Genomic DNA, 22,481 nt, shown 5'->3' with positions numbered 1-22,481 from the left:
CAGGTTTGTCTTTATTGACGACAGTAATAACAAAAAAACAATGAACTCGGAATTTGAAAACAATACACAAGTGTGTACTTTGTATTTTTTAGTGTCAGTACGTGTGCTACAAATACTTATTACAAATAAAACACGATAAAGTTTGTTGATAAAAAGTGGGTACCATACACTAGACTGTGATTTAAATTAGCACCCCTAGGAAGAAGAAACAATTTTAAAATTGAGTTCATAGTATACTAACTATAACAAAATTGATACCAATTCCACTTAAAGTGACGTCACAGATTACGTGACGTCATGTATCACGTGACGAACAAAAACGCATGATCATTGAACACACCAAGCTTCGACGATGTCGCGCAGATTTTTTTTATAAAAAACAGAAGAGTAGAACTAAGAAAGTGAGTAGTAAGCGCTAATTCGCCAGTGTCAAAAGCAACATTATGTCCTATATAGTCAGCAAAAGAAATCACAGGTAGTTAAATTATGGACTCAATACTTGATCAAGGCTAATTTGTTCAATCCAAAGTCCAGGCAACTTACAAACAATAAGTATAATAACTTACGCATGAATAAAGAGTTTAAACACAGTATAGAAGCTACGAGTCATTTAGCAAGAAATATAAGGTATTAAAAACAACGATAAATCAACAACAACAATGTGGACGATGCCCCAATAAAAAGCCGTGTAACTTTTTGATCGAATTTTGATTTCACCAACCGCAAATCGAACACTGCATGTTTTGTGTAGATCGGAAAAAAATGAATTTAATCGCGGCGTCACACTTGCAATTTTCCCGCGCAAATAATTAACGAGAGTCGGGGTTTCTGTACATGAGGTTATGTTTCGACGGTTTGTGATCTTTTAACATATAATTGCAACAACTTCATCTAAAAAATAACAAAAAAAATAAAAAATATGACTCAAACTATTTTAAAACTTTTTAATTTTATACACTTACCTTTCCCATAGGAAGAGATGTTAAATATTTTCCCAATTCATCAAATCCAATTACTCTGTGTAAAGCTACTAGTGAAAATACTGCAGCTTTTCTAACAGAGCTCTCCTTGTTATCATAACACTGCAATATAAAAAAAAAATTATGGTTTGATGTATTAACCCCAACTGAGCATAAAAATACCTTAATGAATAATTACTAAACATAATTAAAAAACATAAAATCAAAAAAAAGGGAAAAAAACTCACCAGTAGCAGACCAGGCACTAACTCCCTCACAGTGTTTTCACTCAAGTCATCCTTAGTGCATTTATTTATGGCATTCGTAAGCATTTTAAGACTGGCGATCGTCTCTTCTCCCTTGGGTTCGCACACTAGAGGTCCTAACACACGGATGCAGAGTAAAGGAACAGCACAACACATGGCTGCGGCAGCCTCTTCTGCAAATCTTAAAACCTGAATAATAATAATAATAAAAATGTTAATGCAAAAGTATTAGTAACTTAAGAAATAATCTAAATGAATTTATTTCAATAAATTTTTTTTTTAAAGGTTCAAAAAATTTTTACCTCCTTTTCTGAACTTTTATGAACTTCAAGAATGTGCAAAATTGTGACCTCGGCATAATTTTTAAACCTGCCAGAGTGATGACGAAGCATTTCTTTCAGAACTTGTAATGCGGAAATACGAAGATCCGCCTGCAAATTAAATATCATGTTTTTAAAACCCCCATGATACTACGAACTAAAAAATTGTAACAAAAATTTTATTTAATTAATAATCATTTTAAAAAAAAAATTTAAAAATTTTTAAAAAAAGCAAAAAAGGGTAACTTACTTGTCCTTTTCTCATGCAGTCTAACACCTGAGTTAAAATGGTTCCAAAATATTGGTCCCACTGGTTCTGTATTTGTGAGGCAGCAAGACCACCCACTGCATCACTGGTGTGTAGGGCTCTGGTTAATTTAATCAAGGCATGGTGTTTGTTATGGTCGTTGGTTAAAGATTCTGCAACTTCTGCAACATTGTTGTCGTATGGCTCTAATGGCAAGTCTGTTAAAATAAAAACATTATTTTGACAAATTTAAATTACAGCAAAAATTTCCCAAAATAGGAAAAAACGAGTGATCTCTACACAAAGAGTATATAAAAATAAAACCCACCTTCGTTAAAACTGTCTTCCTCGTCAAATATTGCCTCCCGTAAATGTTCCTTCTTAGGAGAAAACTTGCCATTATTTGCTGTGTAAGCATTAGGGTTGTATTCAGTCGTTCTGTTCGTGGTTATCTGTATTTAAAATAATCAAGTTTAAGTAAAACATAAAAAAAAATTTAAAACTACAAAAACATTAACTTACATTTGAAGAATCTTTTAAATGTTGAAAGGAAGGCTGGTAGTTGGTTTTGGGCAAAATGGGGGAACTCCCCAAGTTTCCACCCTGAATTGGAGACTGATCTGAGCTGTAAGACCACTTTAAAAAAAGTTGTTTACAACAATTAAAAAAAGGTATTTTTTTATTTAAAAAAACATTTTTTCAATAAACTGAAATAAATGAAAAAGATTTTAAATGTAACTTATTCAAAAGTATTAATCTTACTTTTCTGGATAAAACATCATTAATATCAGCATTACTGTCCATTCTTAACTTCTGAATACCGGCTGTAATGTCTCGGAAATTTTCAGTTATTTCTTCTCGGTTCATATTCTCAGAATCATGATTAGATATACTTCCACTACAAGATAATATATAAAATTTACATAAAAATAACATTAGTGTAAAAGGGTGACTTTTTACTGTTTTTTAGAATAAAAAAGATTTACCGGGGTGACATAATGTCAATGGATCCAGTGGTACTGGGTGAAACAGTGTTATAGGAGGGTGATATCCCCACCTGACCCACAACTTGACCGTGATCTGATTTCGACTATAAGAAAAAATATTGTTAAAATTTAAAAATAATTCTGTCTTAATACAATATTACAAATACTAATTTAAATCATAAAAAAAATCATAATAGTGCAGCTTTTTACCTGTTGTGTTTCCCCATTAGATTTCATGTAAGTGTGTAACACCTTCATTGCTCCATCTTGAAATGTTTTTGGCAACACTCTGATCATCATTGTAAACATTGGAGCATTTAACTCAAATATTGCCACAACTAATGCCTCAGCATACTGATAACAAAAATAGTTGTTAACAGGAAAATATATTTTTTTTACTAATCTTAAATTTTATTAACACAACAAGACAGTTTAAATTACTTTAAACCCAATACCAGTATTAAAAAACCTTTCAAACCATAATGACTTAAAATAAAAATACCTAAAATAATAAATGTTAAAAAATACCTCCAATTTATAATTAGTTTAACATTTTTTTAACTTACTTTTCTAACATCAGGACTTTTAGGTTCTGAAGTCCAGGTTATGATTCTTGATATAGCGAGTCTGGTGTCAACGTTGTTGGAAATTTCTTTTGATTCCATTATTGAAACTAACTCGATTAGGTAATACAGCAAGGCCACTTTAACCTTTAACAAGAAATTTAAATTTTTTTTTTATCTTCTAACATTTTTTGTATAAATTACAGATTTTTTGTATAAATTATATAAGACTAGAATCAAACAATTATGAAAAGGATTTTCCGTAATAAAAATATATTGGTTTTATAGTTAAGCATAAAAATATAATAAAATTACAACACTTTACTTTTAGGTTTGGACGTTGTGTTTGGTCAACAATATAACGAGATAAAATATTAAACTGAAGAGCGGTTGGAAAAGACTCTCTGTAAAATAAAAAAAAACATTAACATAATTCTAAAATTTATAACCAAAATCTAAAACATAAAAATTCAAATAATAAAATATATTTTTCGCTACCTTGCTATTTGCAGTGCTTTCAATACTTTAGTTTGAACAGAACCCAACAGATCAGCCCCCATTTTCTTAAGTAATTGTGTGAGTAAAACATACATCCAATCATGTATAAAGTCTTTATAGTTGGTGATAAAGTCGGGTAACATTTCAAGATACATACTGAAAACCTTTAAAATAAAAAAAAATTTGATTTAAAAATATAGGCCTAGGTAATAGGTATTGCGGTAGTAGTTATAAACCTTCTAAATTAAAAAAAAATAATAATTAATTTTCAACAAACAGAATTATGGTTTTGAAATCTGTTAAATGAATTTTGTTTAATTACAATTTTTAAATATATGAAGCACTCTTGATAGTTAGCTAGATATGTATTACAAAGAAAATATATTGAGTTTTGACAATTAAACAATGACCAAACAGTAAATTATGATATTTGTTTAACACTAATTGACCACACGTAAATGACATTAACAATCTACATGAAAGTACCAACACAAATTTACCCTTTTTGTCCCCTAAAAAGAATATAGCAAAAAATATAAATAAAAAGCCAAATTCTTATTTACATTTAAAACAATAAAAATCAAACTATTTCTTGTTTGATTACATTGTTTAGGATATTAACACATTTTTAATAAAGACCTTATTTGTCAAAGGTAATGTACAAAAACTTCTAAATATTTTTAGAATTGTTAGTTTACCTTGCCATGCGGGTCTGCAAACAACCGATTAAAAATTTCCAGAACTTTTTTAAGCTGTAAGCGCCTGAAAAATTTTAAAGATTTAAATAACCAAAGGCATCATTTTAAGGCAACAAATAGCCTTTAAGTCCTAATTAAATTAATTTATTTGAAAATTTACTTTTTACTTACGTAAAATCTTTTTGTTTTAGAATCACAGCATGAAGACAAGTTAACCCCTCCTTTCTATCTGTCCAAGCTGAACTTTGACATAAGTGAATGATATCAACAATATCTTCGGTGTGTGGAAGTTGTTGTCGTTTTTTGGCAGCCCTAAAAAAAATAATTTTTAAACTTTCAGAAACAATTTGGTAAGTTAATTAAGAAAATTTAAATCTAAAAGTACTTAAATTAATCAAAAATTAAAACTGTGTTATCAAACAAGAATAGGCTAAAAGGTAAAATTCTTTATTTATTAATATTTAAAAACAAAAATTTTCTTTATTTATTAATATTTTTTTTTATTTTTGTACCTCGATGAAGTATAGGAGGAAGATCGATCGGAACAAACACTGGAAGTGTCTGACATCTCCTCGTCATTATCTGACATCCCGTAATCAACCTCATCTCTTCGGAAGTTTCGTGACTAAAAAAAACAGAATCAATAAACTTTTTTCATAGAAAAACTAACTTTTTAAAAAAACCTAATCAAATAGGGCAAACTGACAATCAATTTTATATTTAAACATACCAATGCATCAGATATAGCTTGTTCTCCTTCTTTTCCCTTTGGCAAGACTCTCATTGGCGGCAAACCTTGGTTTGATACACTTGACTGTGACCGACCTTAATTTAAATGAAAATCATTTAAAATGGTGATTAAAAAATTCATCCTTCAAAAAATTTGATTTTTTTTTAATTTTAATAAAAATTTTACTGTTAACCTTACCAATATTTTTGTACTGCAAACATTAGCTGATTTATTTGCCAAACAAATATTACTAAGAAACTACAGTGATAATCTAATTAACTATTTCACACAAATAATTGCGTTGTAAGCAAATTATCTAAAACATGCAAAACTAAAATTGACAAAAAAAATTTTAAGTAAATGAATTTTATAATATCTTAAATAAATTAATATGTATGTTTGATTTAATGATAAATTAAAATAAATAAAAACAAAAGTTTATTAATTTTCCCAAATAAATATTCCCCCTTTTACCAACATAAATAAACCATTTTAACCAATTTTTGAGGAACAGTTAAATGCACCAGACTGATAACAAACACCAATTTTTACACCAACTAGTGTTTATTGCTCTATAACAGAGGCAGACTTGTAACCAACCTGGACTCGAGTCACGGCTGCTTATTGCCGAGGTCACACGACTTCGTGTCCGTGGTAGCGGGTCAGTACGAGGAATACGAGAAACTATAAAAAATTTTTGAATTTTTATACCAAAAGTTCCGTAAACCAAAACTGCCTTAAAACAAGTAATGTTGTTGATACTGGATGTTTCGTTGTAAATATTTTAACAAATTTTTGTTAAATCCATTAATTTCATCTTGGACAAAATTGCACAAGTACAAAAATTATGTAACACAAAACATTTCCATAAAATAGAATGGTCGGCCAGCATATTATACCCAACATCCAAGAAGATAGATGACAACTTCATGCAACACCATTTGATGAAGTTAATAGAGAAACATGCATTTATAGTTTTCAAGAAACAAAGGTATATTTTATACCAAAATACCAAAGAAGAAAAGAGTAACCTTGTTAAAAGACAATGTTTGCATTAGAGGTGTTAGCTTGCATGATAATAACAGTTAGCGCTTATATGCATTTTGCTAAGGTTATGAGTGCTAATTAATACTGTCTATTGACAACAAATTTAGCTTGCTAATTATACAACTGCCAGTAGGTTCACATGGCAATGTAAAAAACTGATCTACCACCCAATGACAGAAAACTGCAGAGAAATTTCTAGAAGCTCTCTTTTTTTAGCAATAATGGAGTGGCAATTGCTATGTTTTTTTCTACTGTTTACCTCTCCTCATATACTGTCGATTAACGTTTAAATCGTTTGCCTTTGAATGATATTGGAGACGCAAAAACACCTCCATTAGAAACCCATCGCCCCTAGTTGTCGGCGACGTCTCAGGGGATTTTTTATAAATTGGGTAAGTGGGTGAGGAATGGTGTCGGGGCTTATTGGGGGTGTAGATAGGGGTGCAGGGAAGCGTCATGCGACGTTCTCTTGTTACGGGAATATTATCAGTCTCATTTACAACTGGAATTAAAGCGAGTTGTTTTTTAGGCATGCTTAAATAGTTAAACACTTTTGAGAACCATGAAATTAAACTGAAGGCCTTGAACATACAACATAAACATATCTGTAGAAGAATACCAGTGGAATTATAGAAACATAACCAAAATGTCTTCAATTATTTTTATCATGCAACATCGATTCATGCGAGACAAAACAGAAACCCAGAAGGGGGTCTTACCTCGATAACGCTGGGGACTTGTGCTTCGTGAGCCCCCACGACTACCTGTGGGTGACCCCACCCTTGACCCGACCCTGGAACCTACTCGTGACCCCACTCTTGACCCAGTTCTTGAGGTGGAAACTGGGATGCGGGATCGGCGAGTGGGGGTGGGTGAAGAGGGTGGGGTGCGAGAAGGGGGGTACCTGATAGGTGTTTCTCCGCCAAGTAAAACACGATCGTATTCTACATTACAACATCCGATTAAAACTACCTTATTTCTTGTCATGCACAAAATCAATTAAATTACAAATAGTAAAAGAGTAAAATTCTAAAAATAAAATAAATCAAACTTCTAAAACTTGAGTTTGACAAGCCAAATTTAAATGTTTCCACCAGTTAAAAAAGTTATATTTAAAAACTTTTTTGAAATGTGTGAGCAAATATTCGTCTAAATATCTAATAATACACTTTTTGATTAATTAAAATCATAAAACAATAATCTTGCGGTCAATTTTGATCTACTTAATCAAAAAAGGTTAACCATGCAATCACCATTAACCATGCCATTTGGATATAAATACCGGAACCAATAAAAACAATCAATATTGTTTAAAACAACAAAAACCATTAATTAGAATTGCTTATATTACACAACAAAATAAACACTTAAACTTTCAAACTTAACAAAAAAAATCAATAACCACATCTTTTTTTTAATTTTGAATAAAAAGTTACCAGAAGTGGATGGTGTTTTGTGGTTCGAAGTTGGTGTTTTTGGTTCGAATCGGCGTGGCGTTCTACTCAGGCCATATTGTCGGTGGGAATTTGGTGAATTTGATCGACTGCCAGCTAAAAATTAAAATTTACTTTTAAAAAAAAATTTAAATTATTTTAGATATCCACAACATTTATAACTATCATTAAAAATGCAATGATAATTTAAATGCATTATTTAGTTTAAGATATTCCCTTATTAACTTATAATTAAATGCCCCTAGCTGTTATACAGTTTAGTTTAAATAAGTGTTAACTTTTCAAGCTTTATATTTAGTTGACATGCACTTGTGACAATTTAAAGTTAAATATTCAATTAAACAAAAGCCTTAAATAGTTACATGCTTCAAGTGATTGTAACACACAGTGAAAAAACAAACAAGTTAATCTTATTTCAAAGTTAAGTAGTGCATTACAATCCAATTATTTTTAATCTATATTTATTGATTACTGGTTAAGTTTGTTTTAAAATTGAATAGAAAAAAGAAAACCTAAGTTACACAGCTATTATGTATTTTTTAAACTAATTTAAAAGGAAAAACAATTTTTTAAAATCAGTGTTGTCAAAAATTCGAAATGTGTAAGATTTTGTTACAAATATCAATAAAACTGGCAACACTGCATCCTTCTTACCCAATCTTGTAGCCGAAATTGATCCTGATTGCATTAAAAAATGAAAATTAATGATGTTAAAATGCCTTTAGGTGTTATTATTAAATACATAACAGTTAATGCATTCATGAATTTTTAATTGCCAAGACACCCTAGCAATGCTGGCATTCTTTAAAGACTGTCCCTGATATATGTAATGCTTTGTGATATCATAAACAATAAAGTGTATATAATATATATATCGAGAAATGAAATGTGATGAAGCTTATAAAAAGAAAGCAAGCTCATATCAATGAAAAAAGAATGGGAAAGAAAAACCAACTTGAAGATTTGGAAAAAATTAGATCCGAGATATTGATATAAGGAGACGAAGGTCGCTCAAGCAGAACCTTGGGTCGAGATCGAGATAAAAGAGGAGAATTAGGAGTGGAAAACGAACTCTTTTTAGTAAATTCAGAGAGATGTGAAAATTGATGAAAAAAATTTTGTTTTTTGCTGATTTTCAGAAATTTTTCGTAGTCAATGTCGTAGGAGTTTAAAAACTCTTCATTCGAAAGCATCTCATCATTCGAAATATTTACAATTTCCTTAGAATTTTCGATATCATCCATTTGAAAAATGTCTTCTGAATTTGGGCAAGTTTTTGGTTTACTGGAACTTGGAAAATCTGCTACTGCCAGTTTAGATACAGATCTTGGCTTTTTGGGATTAAGTTTAGTACTTCTGGGAAGGGATTTGGAGGAATAGAATAGGGGGTGGGGAACACGAAGAGGAGGTTTTCTGCTGGGTGAAGGATTTGCCGATTGGGGTCTTTGATTGACTAGGTTATTTATTTGAGAAAAAATTTAAAGAATAATTTGTTTTTTTGTTTGTCAATGAATAATAAGATTTTGTTAAAAAAAAGTTGTGTAATGTTACCAAGAATTATAATAAAAAATTTTAGCAATTAAATTGAAAACAAAAATAAATAAAAAAAAAGTTATTATTCGTTAAAAATTTAAACCTCATATAAAAATAAAAACAACAAAATAAATAAATTGAAAAATAAAATGAATTTTTTAATTAAGTTTAAACCAAACACTTACGTTGTGAAACTGCAGGTCTTTGAGTATCCCTTCCCCTGTCCTTGTTATTTTGTTTAATATTTGTTCCCATTGAAGTCCTTGATGCAGTGGAGGTTGGTCTTACCCTTACTCGACCTAAAAAATGTAATCGAAAGTTTTTACACAAAACAAAAATAAAAAACATCACATTTTCAGAGCACAATGCAATAGCATTCATTGTTTTGGATGTTTTAAAACTAAGCCACACCAAACATTTAACATTATAGAACAAAACACTTAATAAGCTACAACACTTCTTTAAAAATTAACTTTACTTAACATATATATAGTAGGTCTATCAATATATTTAAATAAAAAACATTCTAAATCTAAACAAGCCATTGTGCATGACAGTAGCAATAATATATTAATTTTTATACATAAACCTATTAGAATAACATAAACCATACAAAAAAGAACCAAAAAACTTAGACAGACACATGATAATAAAGTGCACTTGCCACTAAAACAGTAAAATTATTTTTTACAATTTCGAACAATAAACTTTTTTTACATAACATAAATATGTCATTCCTGATCACATTTAACTTACCAGCTTCATTATCAGAACAATAACCTCCTAGGTCGCTAACATTTCTCTTTGGAATACCAGTACCTCGATTTATTTTAGGAAATAAAAGTCGGTATTTGTTTTGTATAAGGTTAATGTTAGCATCAGAACCATAGGAGGCTATTTGCAAGTCCAAGTCAAGCAATAAAATAAAATTGAACAATGCATAATACATTTATAAATCCAATTGTTATAGTCATAAACACTGCTTTAAATAAATGCAATCTTTAACTTTTTTTTTGCATCGAGGCCCAAAAAGCCTTACAGAAATCACTGATACGGTAAATTTTCAATAATTAAATATTACCTGGTAATTGCATTCGATTCATGCTTGCCTTCATTTTTTCTGCTGACCTTTGTGCTGCACCTGGGTCAATATCTGACCTTGATCGTAAGAATCGACCACTTGATATCCCAGTTGATCGTAAACCAGAACTAGGAGGGGCTAAAATATTTTTATTTCAGATTAATTTTGAATTTTGTTAAATTTTTTTTTCAATTTAAAAATAGTTGACAAATAAATTTACCTTTAGAAAATACTCTTCTAGGTCCAGATCCTGACGTTGCAGTTCTAGATTTTCTAAATAATTAAAATAAAAATTAAGCACAAAGTTTAATGATTGCAAAAAACTTTGATTAAAATGAGTTAAATAGATGAGTCTTACTTGGCTGGTGCAGTTTCAGCTCTGGGTAAGCTATCAGTTGAAGTTGTACCAGTAACTGCATGACCTGCAACAAGAAAGTTTTATATTTTACACAGAGTAGTTTTAAAGTTGCATAAAAGTTAACTATAAAAAGTGTCAAAATTGATCCTCAAATAGGTTTACACACTTAAGTGTATAGCCTATATAGCTTGTATGTTAAAAAGATTTTTTTTTGGATAGACATACCTCTAATAAGTTTCTGTTGTTGTGCATTTAATTTGTTAAAAACTTGGTCGGCCTCAGTGGGAAAATGTTGATGTAAACCACGCCAGGCTCTTTATAAATAAAACAAAAATAGAAACATTTCTACAGAATAACATTCTTTTAAAAGATATTACATAAAATGCCCAATTAATTTCTATTAAAGCAACAATTAAACAGATAAAATTAAATTTAAAAACATTGAATACTATAAACCTTGAAACAAAAAATAAAATAGTTTAAAAAATATTTTTTTTAACCAAATAACTTACTTTCTTGCTTCTTCTCTTGATTCTGAATCTGCATCATTAATTCCCTTGTACACAACCTCCTTTAAAGATGAGACATATCTGCCAGGAAATAATTTATCCAATAATTCTTCCATGACACAAAATATAGCTTGTGACAGGTTATCATTCTTTTATCATAAATTGATACTTAAGCAACAATTTTCATTTAAATCTTTACAGTATATTTCCTAGTTAATAATAAAGTAGTATCAAAATAATTTTAAGTTAAATTTATTTTTTATTCGAAATTTTTACTACTAAAACTAATGCTGGTTAAGTTATGCTTATATTAAACACTGATTGTGGCCTGAAGCATAATTCCTGAAACACTGATTTTTTACAACAATTTAACACAGAACTTGATGTTATCAGTTTTCTAAGCCAAGTGTTAAAGTTAAGTGTATAACTTAGCTATAAGTGCTGCAATGAAACGTCAAGTTAAATTACATAACTATATACTAAACTTTATGAATTTTATATCAAATTTTATTTCTATTCTTTTTTCAGCTCACGATAACTTTTGAAACTTACAACAAAATCCCAATGCTAGCTAGCATTTACTGTACCATATCTACAGAGTATCGTTATTATATTAGTTTGGTTTACTCTGCACTTAATATAGTAAAATATTAACAGCTCCACAAACACTTGGTACCAGTTTACGAAACCACACACAATGCTGTAAAATGTGATTTAAAAAGCGAGGTACACCATTACATTTTCACATTTCAGTGTTATCAGATCCCATTGTGGGTACCATGCTTAGTAAACAAAGTTGTATTATGAGGGCCAAAGCAGTTTCTTTGTGAGATGTAACAGAGGAAACGTATAATTTGATAGTAAGGTCAAAAGTGTCAAAAGTGATACTCAAATAGTTGAGCTATTATCTACCTGCCCATTCAATACGGGCACATTGTAATACTGTTAACAACATAGTATCAGTGTTGCTATGTGTCTAATACTCAATAACATTTGTAAGATGGGTAAGAAGCACAGCATATAAATGAACCAATGTGTAAACTTAGTAAAAAATATCAAACTAAGTGTATAAATCAAAAAAAACAATTACTATTCATTTTTAACTTGTGACAACCATCTACAGAATATTTACAAAATTGGATTATTGATAAAATTTCATTTCGTATATATAGCCTACTATGTTCTTTTTAATGATATATTAAACTTTATGTAACAGAACGCTTTTACTAACAATTGATACTTGTTATGTCAACAGTGGATATTAACATGGACAAATAACAACAATGTGATAACGACAACCTTTCATTATAAACACCACATTGTTGGCGACTTTTAAATATAAAGTTTTCTATTATTTCAAATGTAATAAAAATAAGATTTGTAGCTTTTTAATCTCTACGTATTACACTAAGGCTATTATAATTTTTGGATATAATCTTACTAAGCCTTTTCTAATTAATAACAAGATTATTGTTAACTTAATCTCCCAACTTAGCTCATTTAAAAATTTATAAACCAAAATACAAATTAGTAATTAAAAGTTACTAATTATAAATTACCTTTCTAATATGTGTGTGCTCCAATTTTGAAAAATTACATCGATAAAAGCGAGCGAATTACGACGAATTGAGTTAGTTTTGGACGAACAGTAACCTGCTATCAGTGGAATTAGACGATGGACGTGTGAATGCTAAAATTTGAAAAATCATTTTTACAAAAAAAATATTTTAAAAAATAACTAAATAACAATAAATTTTTAAACAGTTACTTTTGTATGGCAGTAAACTTTAATATTCTAAATTTTTGTTTCTAATAAAAATGCAATTAAAGTTTTTCTAAGAATGCAGCGAAGGGTTATTTTTAAATATTAACAAAACTTTTTAAACATAAAGCACATTTTGACATATTTTGTACTTACTTTAAGGATAGTTCGAATACACAGAATACCAGATGACGACATTATTTTAGCAGAATTTGAAATTAAACAACATAAAGTAGGAAGAAGGAATACTGCAGTGTGGTCAAATTGATCTTTTAACTTAAATGACAAAAACCTAAAAACAAATTAATTAGAATTTTAAAAAATTAAACATTTATAAAATAATTTATTTTTAAATAGCATTATTCTTACCCAATAGTGATGCAGGTTTCACGAACAACTTGTGATCTCAAATCTTTTGCATTTAATTGAAGAGCTGGTTCTAATACTCTTAAATGTTGGAAAAATGTGTCGTATTCTGTACCACCTGCTACAATGATGGCCCTCAAGGTTTTTAACTATATCAGAATGGAAAATTAAATATTGCAATAAAAAATAATAACAGATATTAATTTAAAAAAAAAATTAAAATTAACTTTAGTAAGTAAAATGATATAGAAATAAAACTGCTAATATAAATTTTTACCATTTTTGTTCTTTCTTCCCAATCCTTTCTTTCATCCGAGATGATGGTGCGAATGCGAGAGATCTGCTCCTCAAGATCTTTTGCACCAAACAATCTAACTGTAGGGAGGTTAGAGTCAAAATCCTTGGAGAATGACTCTTCATCAAGTGCTCCTAAAAAAAAATAAATAAAAAAAAATTTAATTTTCATGTTTGGACCTATATTTAATTTTGTAATAGATTATGTTTATACCTATATATTTTTATTTTAAAACATATTTCTATTAAAAACAAGATTCTTTATATTAACAAAAAAGTCAATTTTAGTTAAAGAGAGCAAAAGTTGGTTTTGCAAAATACACATAACAATATAAAACTATTGATTGCCTATTAATATTGATTACAACATGTAAACGTCAATTGAGAATATGCCAATTAGTTTTCAAATTACTGAATAAAAAAAACTAAGAAATCAATAAAATGATTTGGCACATTAAATGCTTTGCAAAATAAACAGCTAACAACAAAAAAAATTTTTTTAATCCCCGCTGTATTTCAGTTTTAATTAACAATTCTTCAAAGGTTAAAAAAATTAACTTAAACCTCACCTGCATTATTTCTTGTAACAAATGGAAGAGTTTTTGATTCTCGCGTTTGACTTCGTTGAGTTAATTTAGATGAACCTAAATATCAATATTTTTAAATATTAATTTACATTAAAATTTCATGTCAATTTCATCCTATTATAGTAATGAGGCACTTATATAATTAACATCTTTTCGTTAACAACCCAAAAAGGTATAAGACGCTTTAAATTTTTTTTCACTGAAAATGTTTACCGATTCCGTCAATGTTTGTTGAAGATGACGTGGATCCTCTAACAACCTTGTTGTTGTTGCTATTGACAACAACATTAGAGAGAGGAGGTCGCATCAGTCCTCCAGATCCAGAATCAATTGAATCAAAACTTCCTGTTGAGCTTGCGACTGATCCTAATAAAAAATAATTCATTTTTTTTTAATAACTCTTTTCCAAATATTTATTTTTCACATTATATTAAATGATTGTTGTATAGTTGAATTACCATTGTCCGAAGCCATTGCAACCATATCTCCAGATTGATATACTTCATCAAATTTTGCATTTAAAACAGCAAGCCTAAAATAATTAAAAAATACAATTGTTGACTCATAGTATTATTAAACTTGTCACAACAGATATATTTAAAAATCACAAAAATGATCATGATTTAATTACGCAAAATAAAAATGACATAAGGTCACTATAATAAGCATTACCAGGTCATTATGATAAGCATAAAACCACGACATCTGTCACATTTCACAGTTCAGTTATTAATTTGTTTTTAGATCAAAATAATAGGCAGAAAAAAATTCATACACATTTTAAATCCAATAATTTAAAGTTTTAACAAATGCTTGATAAATTATGATATAAACACAACACAAATATAATAGCAGTTCGAAAACTAATATAGCGTGACCACAATCACATGTATGTAGCGTAGTGTGTAAATATTTGGGAAAACATTAATCGTAAATTTACTAAACCTTAATTTTAGGTTACACACACTTGAAAAATAAACAAGTACCTCGACGATGGAATTCCTTTTTTAGCGAGATCTTGACGCACTCGTTCACCGACATGCCGATAAATCTCCACAACTGTGGACATTGCCACTTCTCTAACCTAAAGTTGAAAAGTAAATAGGTTGAATAAACTTTAAATATATTGGCTGAGTCAAGAGATTAATAGTAAATATCGGTTGGATTTTTTCAGTAATTCAATAAGTGTTAACTGAACTTCTAAAATTTTTTTAAAAAAACTTCTTTAATTTAAAGGTTTGTGTAAAGTAAGTAATCTAAATATGACAAAATATAAACATGTATATTGGCTGAGTCAAGAGATTAATAGTAAATATCGGTTGGATTTTTTCAGTAATTCAATAAGTGTTAACTGAACTTCTAAAATTTTTTTAAAAAAACTTCTTTAATTTAAAGGTTTGTGTAAAGTAAGTAATCTAAATATGACAAAATATAAACATGTAACCTAAGTATGAAAAACAACAAACAACATTGCCAATACCAAAAAATTATTGGCACAGAAATAACAGTAATTTCAACTTAACCCACATATTTCTCATACTAAACCCTATTGACTAAACATTTATTATTATATTCTTAGAGTCACAAAAAGTCAAATTCAAGTCAAACTTGAAAGACATCATAACCAAAAGTCCCCAATAACTGGTATTTTCATAACAAAATTGAATGATTTGCCTGCCTTTTGCATTGAACTATGGAAAAAACACTTGATAAAGATTTACTGTCAAAACCTTGTTTAATATAGACCACAAAGCCTACAGACCATACGCACGGTTTATTGTTAAAGCTGACATTAGCATTCCCATGAGAGAATACACTGGCAAGTTTGACATCAAACAGTCAAAGTGAATGTGAATGTTTGTTAACTCCATTCACTACTGTATCCACATATTGGTAGATATCAGTTTTCACATTTTTGTTACCAACAATTTGTGATTTTTGAAACTATTTTGTATGAACAGGAAACGAACATTGAGATATTTTAATCTTAATACATATTGCTTACAATGAGTTATATAACAAGCACATTGACAGATTTACCCAAAAAAATAATATTTAGCCTTGAATAATTCATTATGCAATCTTGAGTCATAATTTACATTAAATGCATATGTGTAATAAAATATTTTTCATATTAAAATTAGTATAATTTTTATGAAGTTTAGAATAAGAGCTTTTAAACTTTATTTACAGTGATGCAACCAGCAAATAAAATAGAGCGTGATATTTTTATTGATTTTTTAATAAATATTTTATGATCGCTAAATATGCGATGCCAACATTTGCTACATTGGCAAGTGCAACATACACACAAAAAGAGGGGTCGGCATATAAAAAATAACATTATAAAGAGTTTATTAACACCATTGTTGTGGAATAATAAAGTGGTAAAGTAGGCGAAAATATTCCAAAGTAGCAAACAATCACACAAAACCCATTGTCAAGATATGAAAAGGATAAAAAATCCAGACACAAAAGCACAATGCTACTTAGCGCCAGCCTTTTAATAAGGTATTTTATTTGTGATTAAAATTTAAACAAACTATTATTACTGCTCCAGATTATTTCATTATTTGAAACTAACAAGCCCATCTGGCAATAACAATCAATTTAAATCTATCTATAGTATTAGGTTTTATGACTTACAAGCCAATAATTACTAGTATATATACAACTTAACATTATAAATATAGAAATTACATTATACAACAAATTAATATATAAGAAAGTTAAAATCCTCATTTAACTTTATTTAAAACAACAAAATTATCAGTAGAAAAGTACTGAAGGTTAAATCTCTTTTCTTTTTCCATTTAAAATTTTTTAAATTTAGGTTTTAATTTTTTTTAACAACACAATTTAAAACATATTAACAGAATCAAAAAATATTATTTAAAATCAAATATTGTTATTCTATTTATGTGATAGAAAATGAGCATAAAAGCAACATTTTTCATATTATTTAAATTAAAAAAGGTGTGTTTAAGAAACAAAGGGTGCTAAGGTTTGTGTTAACTTGAATTATTTATAAGGTAGGCCAGCCATTTATCCTGTCGCATTGTAAAAGGCAATGCAATATGTTTAAATATCGAAAAAAAAAACACAAATTTTTTATTAAAAAAAATGTGTTTTTATTTATGTACATATTTGGTATGGTATATGCTGTTCAATTTAAAACACATAGTAATGTGAGTATTCCTGTTATGGCAATGTTATTGTTTTATTTTGTACCCTATAATTATTAATCTCATGCAAAGAACTTTCTAAACTCCAAGTCAATTACTAAAAGCATGACCACATAATAATAAGTATAGAAACCATGATTACAATGAGATTAATTATAAAAAAAAACAATGCCAATTAAACCAGCTTTAATTTAATCATTAAGTTTGTTTACAATTTTTAAAAGAGAAAAACTTGACAGCTCAATTATAAAAAATAGTTTTTTAAACTATACTATAGGTATTTAAGCTAAGAATGAATGTAAATCAAGCTGTCCTTTTGTTAATTGCATATAAAACTCAACCAATTTTTAAATACATATTACGCTGTAACAAACTTTTTTTAACATACCTGTGCATTCTGATCGCTGATCAGTTTACAAACATGCGGTAGCAACTTGCTTAAATACAAGGATTTAGCTCCAAATCGGTTAATTGTGGCAACTAAAAGACGACATAATCCTTCCCGTACCCTCCATACTTTGTGGGTAAAGGATGTTGATAATCTCTCAAATAAATACTAAAAAATATTATAATCGATAAATAAAAAATTGGATTTACTCGTATATATATTTTGCCTTATAAGTACCACAATCAGATTGTAGAAATTTTTACAATGGCTAGTAAGAAAATATAGCGAAATTTTTATAGAAACTTTTTACTTGAGGTGATGCTGCTACATCCATGATGTTGGTAAGAAGAGTAATGCTTGCGTCTCTGACCTGATCTTTCTGATCTCCCAGTCGATCCACAAGTGAAGTTTGTACTTTACAAAAAAAATTATTTAAAAGCAACCTTAGCGCCTTTAGTTTCTTAAACACCCTCTTTACAAAAAAAATATTTAAAAGCAAATAAACTAAAAGAATACTGAAACACTTTAGAAAAACATCAAAAATATAAAAAGTAATTAATTACAAGCACTTCCTACATTTGACAGTTTACCAAGAATCCATAATTCAATTTCTAACTTAAGAATTCGTTATCTACCATTTACAAAATACAATAACAAAATTTAACATAGCTTCCAATTTTTTTATTTAAAATTTTTTTTCTTACTTAAATTATAATAAGGTTGGAAGTCACGTTGCAGGCGTTCTACTAATAAGCTTAAAATGTCAAGTCCCAATAAAGCAACCTAAGATATAAAAAATTATTAATCATTTGTCACAAAAGTTGTAGAAAAAAAACTCTAATGAAATAATTTTTTTAGGCAAAAAATGTTGTAGGTAGAATGAAAAAGGTCTACTAAATATTTAAACCAAGGATATATTAGATTAGTACAACAGCTTTTTAAATAGTAATTAGGACTTTAATCTATCAACACCTTATGTAATTGTATAATCTAGCAACAACCATAAATAAATACTTGTTATCATCACCTTATAGTTGCTGGAGCTAACCCAATATGCACACAGTGAGTCAATAATTTTATCCACATTTGACCAGTACTGAATATCCCCGCCATCTGAACTAAGATATTCAATCAATTCTTGACCTCCGTTCATGCGCTTTCGCATGTCCTTAAAACAAAAAATGTAAACTTGTGAATATCATAACATAATAAATTTCAGTAAACTGACTTTATGCATACCATATAGCAACAACAGTGGTAAATCAATCACGTATATTTGGTACTAAGGGTGGAAATTTTACTTATTTAACTGTTAAAAAATAAAAATTATGATATTTACCTGCTCTCGAACTAATAACAGTGCATTATCTTGATCCATATTGACTATTTTGTAGTTTGTTTTTATAATTTTCAGTCAAGCTTTTTCAGTTATGCATATTCTTGAACTATTAACATTGTTTAAAAATTGCAAACCAAATTTCTAATCTGCTGAAAAAAAAACTTAAAAATGTCCGTAAATCAATAAAATTTTAATTAACTACAGAAGTTTACATAAGTTTAAACACTAAAATAAGTATTAACTCTAATTACTTATTATACTGTATAGATTCAGTAATATTTTTATAATACAGTAATAGCACTACAAATTAATAGCCAATCAGAATAAAAAAACTAGATAACATTTTCTGATGTTTTTATCATGTCCGGCTTGGCATGTACTTTACGGGCATATTGACTGTTAGTTATTATAAAGTTGCAACTGCAATAAGACTTTACTTTTACCTCTAAATAACACAAAAAACTGTAAAATTGCAAAGCTAATACAAAAGATCAATATCGCCGAGACTTAAAACCTGTCGCGCAAATTCAATTCACCATACATTGACTAACTAACGCCACCTAGTAATGCTTTTATTTAAAAAATTGTCGTTTTTTGTCAAAAATACTCAAAAATTTTGTTAAAATCAACTGTTTATAAAACACTAAACAAAATATTTAAAAATGTTTCGTTCCTATTCTTATTTTTACTTAAAATCATGTTATATGCGATAACTGCTTATTTAAAAGTTTTTTCAAAATAAAAAAGTAATGTCTTACAATCAAAATGTTAGATGGTCTCTTAACACCAATTGTGGTTAAGTAGCCCGAAATAAAAAAAAACACATACAGAAAGCAGGGTATTTAAATAGCTTTAAACGTTTCAAATAAGACTATTATACAATAGCCAAACCAGAAAAATAAATTGCATTAATTTGTTCTGCGATTGACAACATATGTTTTACGATTAGCTGCATAACTGTAATGTCAGTTTAAATATTAAATTAATGTGCCCAAAAGCTCACAAAAACTTTATAGATTTTTTAGAATGTCAAGTATTAAAATACGGTGTTCAACTAGGTTTTACTTTTTTTGGGTTGGAATCTTAATTATTTATTGTGCAAGCATTACGTTTTATGAAATAGTTTTCCAAACAAAACACTTAAGAAAAGTCAAACATAACATGCTAGTTAATAAAGAAAAGTCGGTAGGATTAAAATTAGACAGTTCACCATACATTAAACTAGATAAGTCCAAGCTGCTTTATGTCTCACTAGAAGGGGGAACTAATAACCAATACCTTGCGTTATTTAAGGCAATTTATATGGCAATTCATTTGAACAGGTATTGCCTGTACAATTCATGTTTTGATTAAAATCTGTCTAAATTAAATTGAAAATACAATTTATCGGAAATAAAACTTTATCGGTTTTTTATATTATGTTTAACAATATTATTTTTAAGAACGATTGTTATTCCTCGTTTTCACAAGCACCGTACTTCAGGAGGAGAATTTATTTCACACAAACAACGAATTAACATCAATCGACTACGTCAATTCGTAACTATAGTAACCCAGAAAGAAATGAAGAAAATTTGTGACAATAAATTTGATGCTGTTTTCTTGGTAAAAACTATAGTTATAAAACAACAATTACATTTAAAAACCTTTGTCCATCTAACGTGTTATTTATTTTTTCAGCATGGTCAGATGAAAAAAAATATACAAAAACAAATCAAAAATAGAACAGGTATGGATCTTGGGCAAAATTATGTATTTCAAAGCCAAGATACCAAACTGCAAAAGCTTCCAAACGATATCTCTTTACGCGACCAGGGCACGGTGGTATATCAAATACACCATGCACTTAGTACTTACTCTAATGATATTTATAAACATTTTAATACCGATAAAAAATGTGTCGTTTTGCTCGGTGCATTAGGATCTATAGAAGTAAGTTTTCCTGATATAAAACCTGCGCCAGAAATACCAGAATCGTTAGATTTACTACAAATGCCAAGTTGGATGTTATTATCTCACCTGTGGAATTTTATACAGAAGCCAGAGTGCGTTGTGAATTTAGGAAAAACAATTGTTCAAAACATATTAAGTAACGTATACTATAACATAAGTTAATTTATTTTAAAATTTAATAAAATAACGCAGTATGGGCTTTAAGATATGGAAATAACGAATATATCTGTGGTCGAATCAACTTAACCCAAAATAACTTGTCCAATGCATGTTGATTAAGGAACGCCATATATAGCAGTTCATTGGAGATACAATTATGAATGGATGATGAACCAAAGATATGAGAATTACAAAAAAATAGTGGAGAAGGTCACAAGCAATATATTTGTGCTCGGATTGTCTAAATCACTAACAAACAAAAGGGTATGCATAATAGAGTAGCTAAAAAATGTAATTTGAAAAATAACCTGCGAGATTATGTGCTTAAAGACCATAAAAAGTAACAATATTTTTATTTAGAAAGCGTTAAACAACAATACCAATATAAACACCAAGACAATTTATCTTGCATTCCCTCCAAGCCTAAGCGAAATGATGACGAATGTTACACGTGGTTTAAATGAGCTGGGTTACCGGGTGTTAAATATTACCCACGTAATGTCGTTACTTCGTGAAAAACCAGCATGCCTAAACGAGGTCGAGGACTATGGCGATTTTTTGTCTTTGCTTGAAGTCGAAATTTGCACCCAAAGTTATTGGTTTTATCACTCAATAAGATCAACTTGGTCCAAATATGTGTTATATGATAGACACGCATTAGGAATTCAAAGAGATACGCCTAATATAGAATTTATTGGAAATGAAAAAAGCGATTTACGTGAATAAAATATTTTTAATATTGATTAACTACTTATATATTTAATTATTGTATTACGCATTCTGCTTGTATAAAAGAATTATTAAAAACATAACCTTGAATATCACTACCTAAGCATCTAATCACCTAAACAAAATGATTTGATAATTGAGTATGTTGAATCAAATTAATTTAGTTATTATTATCATATCTTTAATGATCAAGCCCACCTTTTATAAATGCTTTGTATTTTTTTGAAGAGTTGCACACTGCAATTTATTATAGTTAGAAATCTTAGACTTCGAAACATGTTGTTATTGTCAATAATATTATTATTATTTTTATTATTCTTACTCATTCGAATTTTGTTTAAAATAACTTTTAATTTTGTATATTAAGTCAATACATGATACATTGACTAAATAACGCCACCTAGTAATGCTTTTATTTAAAAAGTTGTCGTTTTTTGTCAAAAATACTCAAAAATTTAGTTAAAATCAAC

The 22,481-nt window shown here is 28.7% G+C and overlaps 1 protein-coding gene across 6 annotated transcripts; it reads right to left on the bottom strand.

The window, feature by feature from the left end:
• On the bottom strand, positions 1-19,315 carry LOC145742197 (CLIP-associating protein 1-B-like). 6 transcript variants are annotated; one of them, XM_082559979.1, is made up of 40 exons: positions 19,171-19,315; positions 18,859-18,999; positions 18,536-18,614; positions 18,142-18,245; positions 17,832-17,999; positions 15,245-15,342; positions 14,717-14,790; positions 14,472-14,624; positions 14,241-14,315; positions 13,655-13,806; positions 13,381-13,526; positions 13,168-13,303; positions 12,809-12,939; positions 11,253-11,330; positions 10,966-11,054; positions 10,741-10,804; positions 10,603-10,655; positions 10,383-10,520; positions 9,487-9,600; positions 8,724-9,221; positions 7,751-7,864; positions 7,034-7,258; positions 5,868-5,951; positions 5,268-5,362; positions 5,050-5,162; positions 4,709-4,849; positions 4,538-4,601; positions 3,840-4,003; positions 3,667-3,745; positions 3,345-3,488; positions 2,989-3,132; positions 2,779-2,882; positions 2,555-2,690; positions 2,315-2,428; positions 2,121-2,244; positions 1,796-2,010; positions 1,528-1,656; positions 1,208-1,414; positions 963-1,082; positions 1-891 (listed from the first exon to the last, which is right to left on the bottom strand). In XM_082559979.1, the coding sequence occupies exons 1-40, from the start codon at positions 19,207-19,209 to the stop codon at positions 841-843; spliced, it is 5,097 nt and encodes a 1,698-aa protein (XP_082416105.1). In that variant the 5' UTR covers positions 19,210-19,315; the 3' UTR covers positions 1-840. The 6 variants fall into 6 exon arrangements, with proteins under 6 accessions (XP_082416105.1, XP_082416109.1, XP_082416106.1 ...); XM_082559983.1 differs by lacking the exon at positions 8,724-9,221 and adding an exon at positions 8,423-8,446; XM_082559980.1 differs by lacking the exon at positions 5,868-5,951.
• Positions 19,316-22,481: the final 3,166 nt, after the last annotated feature.

The sequence above is a fragment of the Corella eumyota genome, chromosome 2 (genome assembly GCF_963082875.1).
Source record: "Corella eumyota chromosome 2, kaCorEumy4.1, whole genome shotgun sequence".
NCBI lineage: Eukaryota > Metazoa > Chordata > Ascidiacea > Phlebobranchia > Corellidae > Corella > Corella eumyota.
The sequence above is the reverse complement of the archived record's forward strand: the minus strand, read 5'-3'. Positions and strand labels throughout refer to the sequence as shown.

Excerpts from the sequence above, each read along its gene's own strand:
- LOC145742197 (XM_082559979.1), bottom strand. The coding sequence starts at position 19,209 with ATGGATCAAGATAATGCACTGTTATTAGTTCGAGAGCAG. Across the intron at positions 10,521-10,602 it reads TAGAAGAGTATTTTCTAAAG|CCCCTCCTAGTTCTGGTTTA; the intron begins GTAAATTTATTT and ends AAAATATTTTAG. Across the intron at positions 3,133-3,344 it reads AAAGTCCTGATGTTAGAAAA|TATGCTGAGGCATTAGTTGT; the intron begins GTAAGTTAAAAA and ends TTTTGTTATCAG.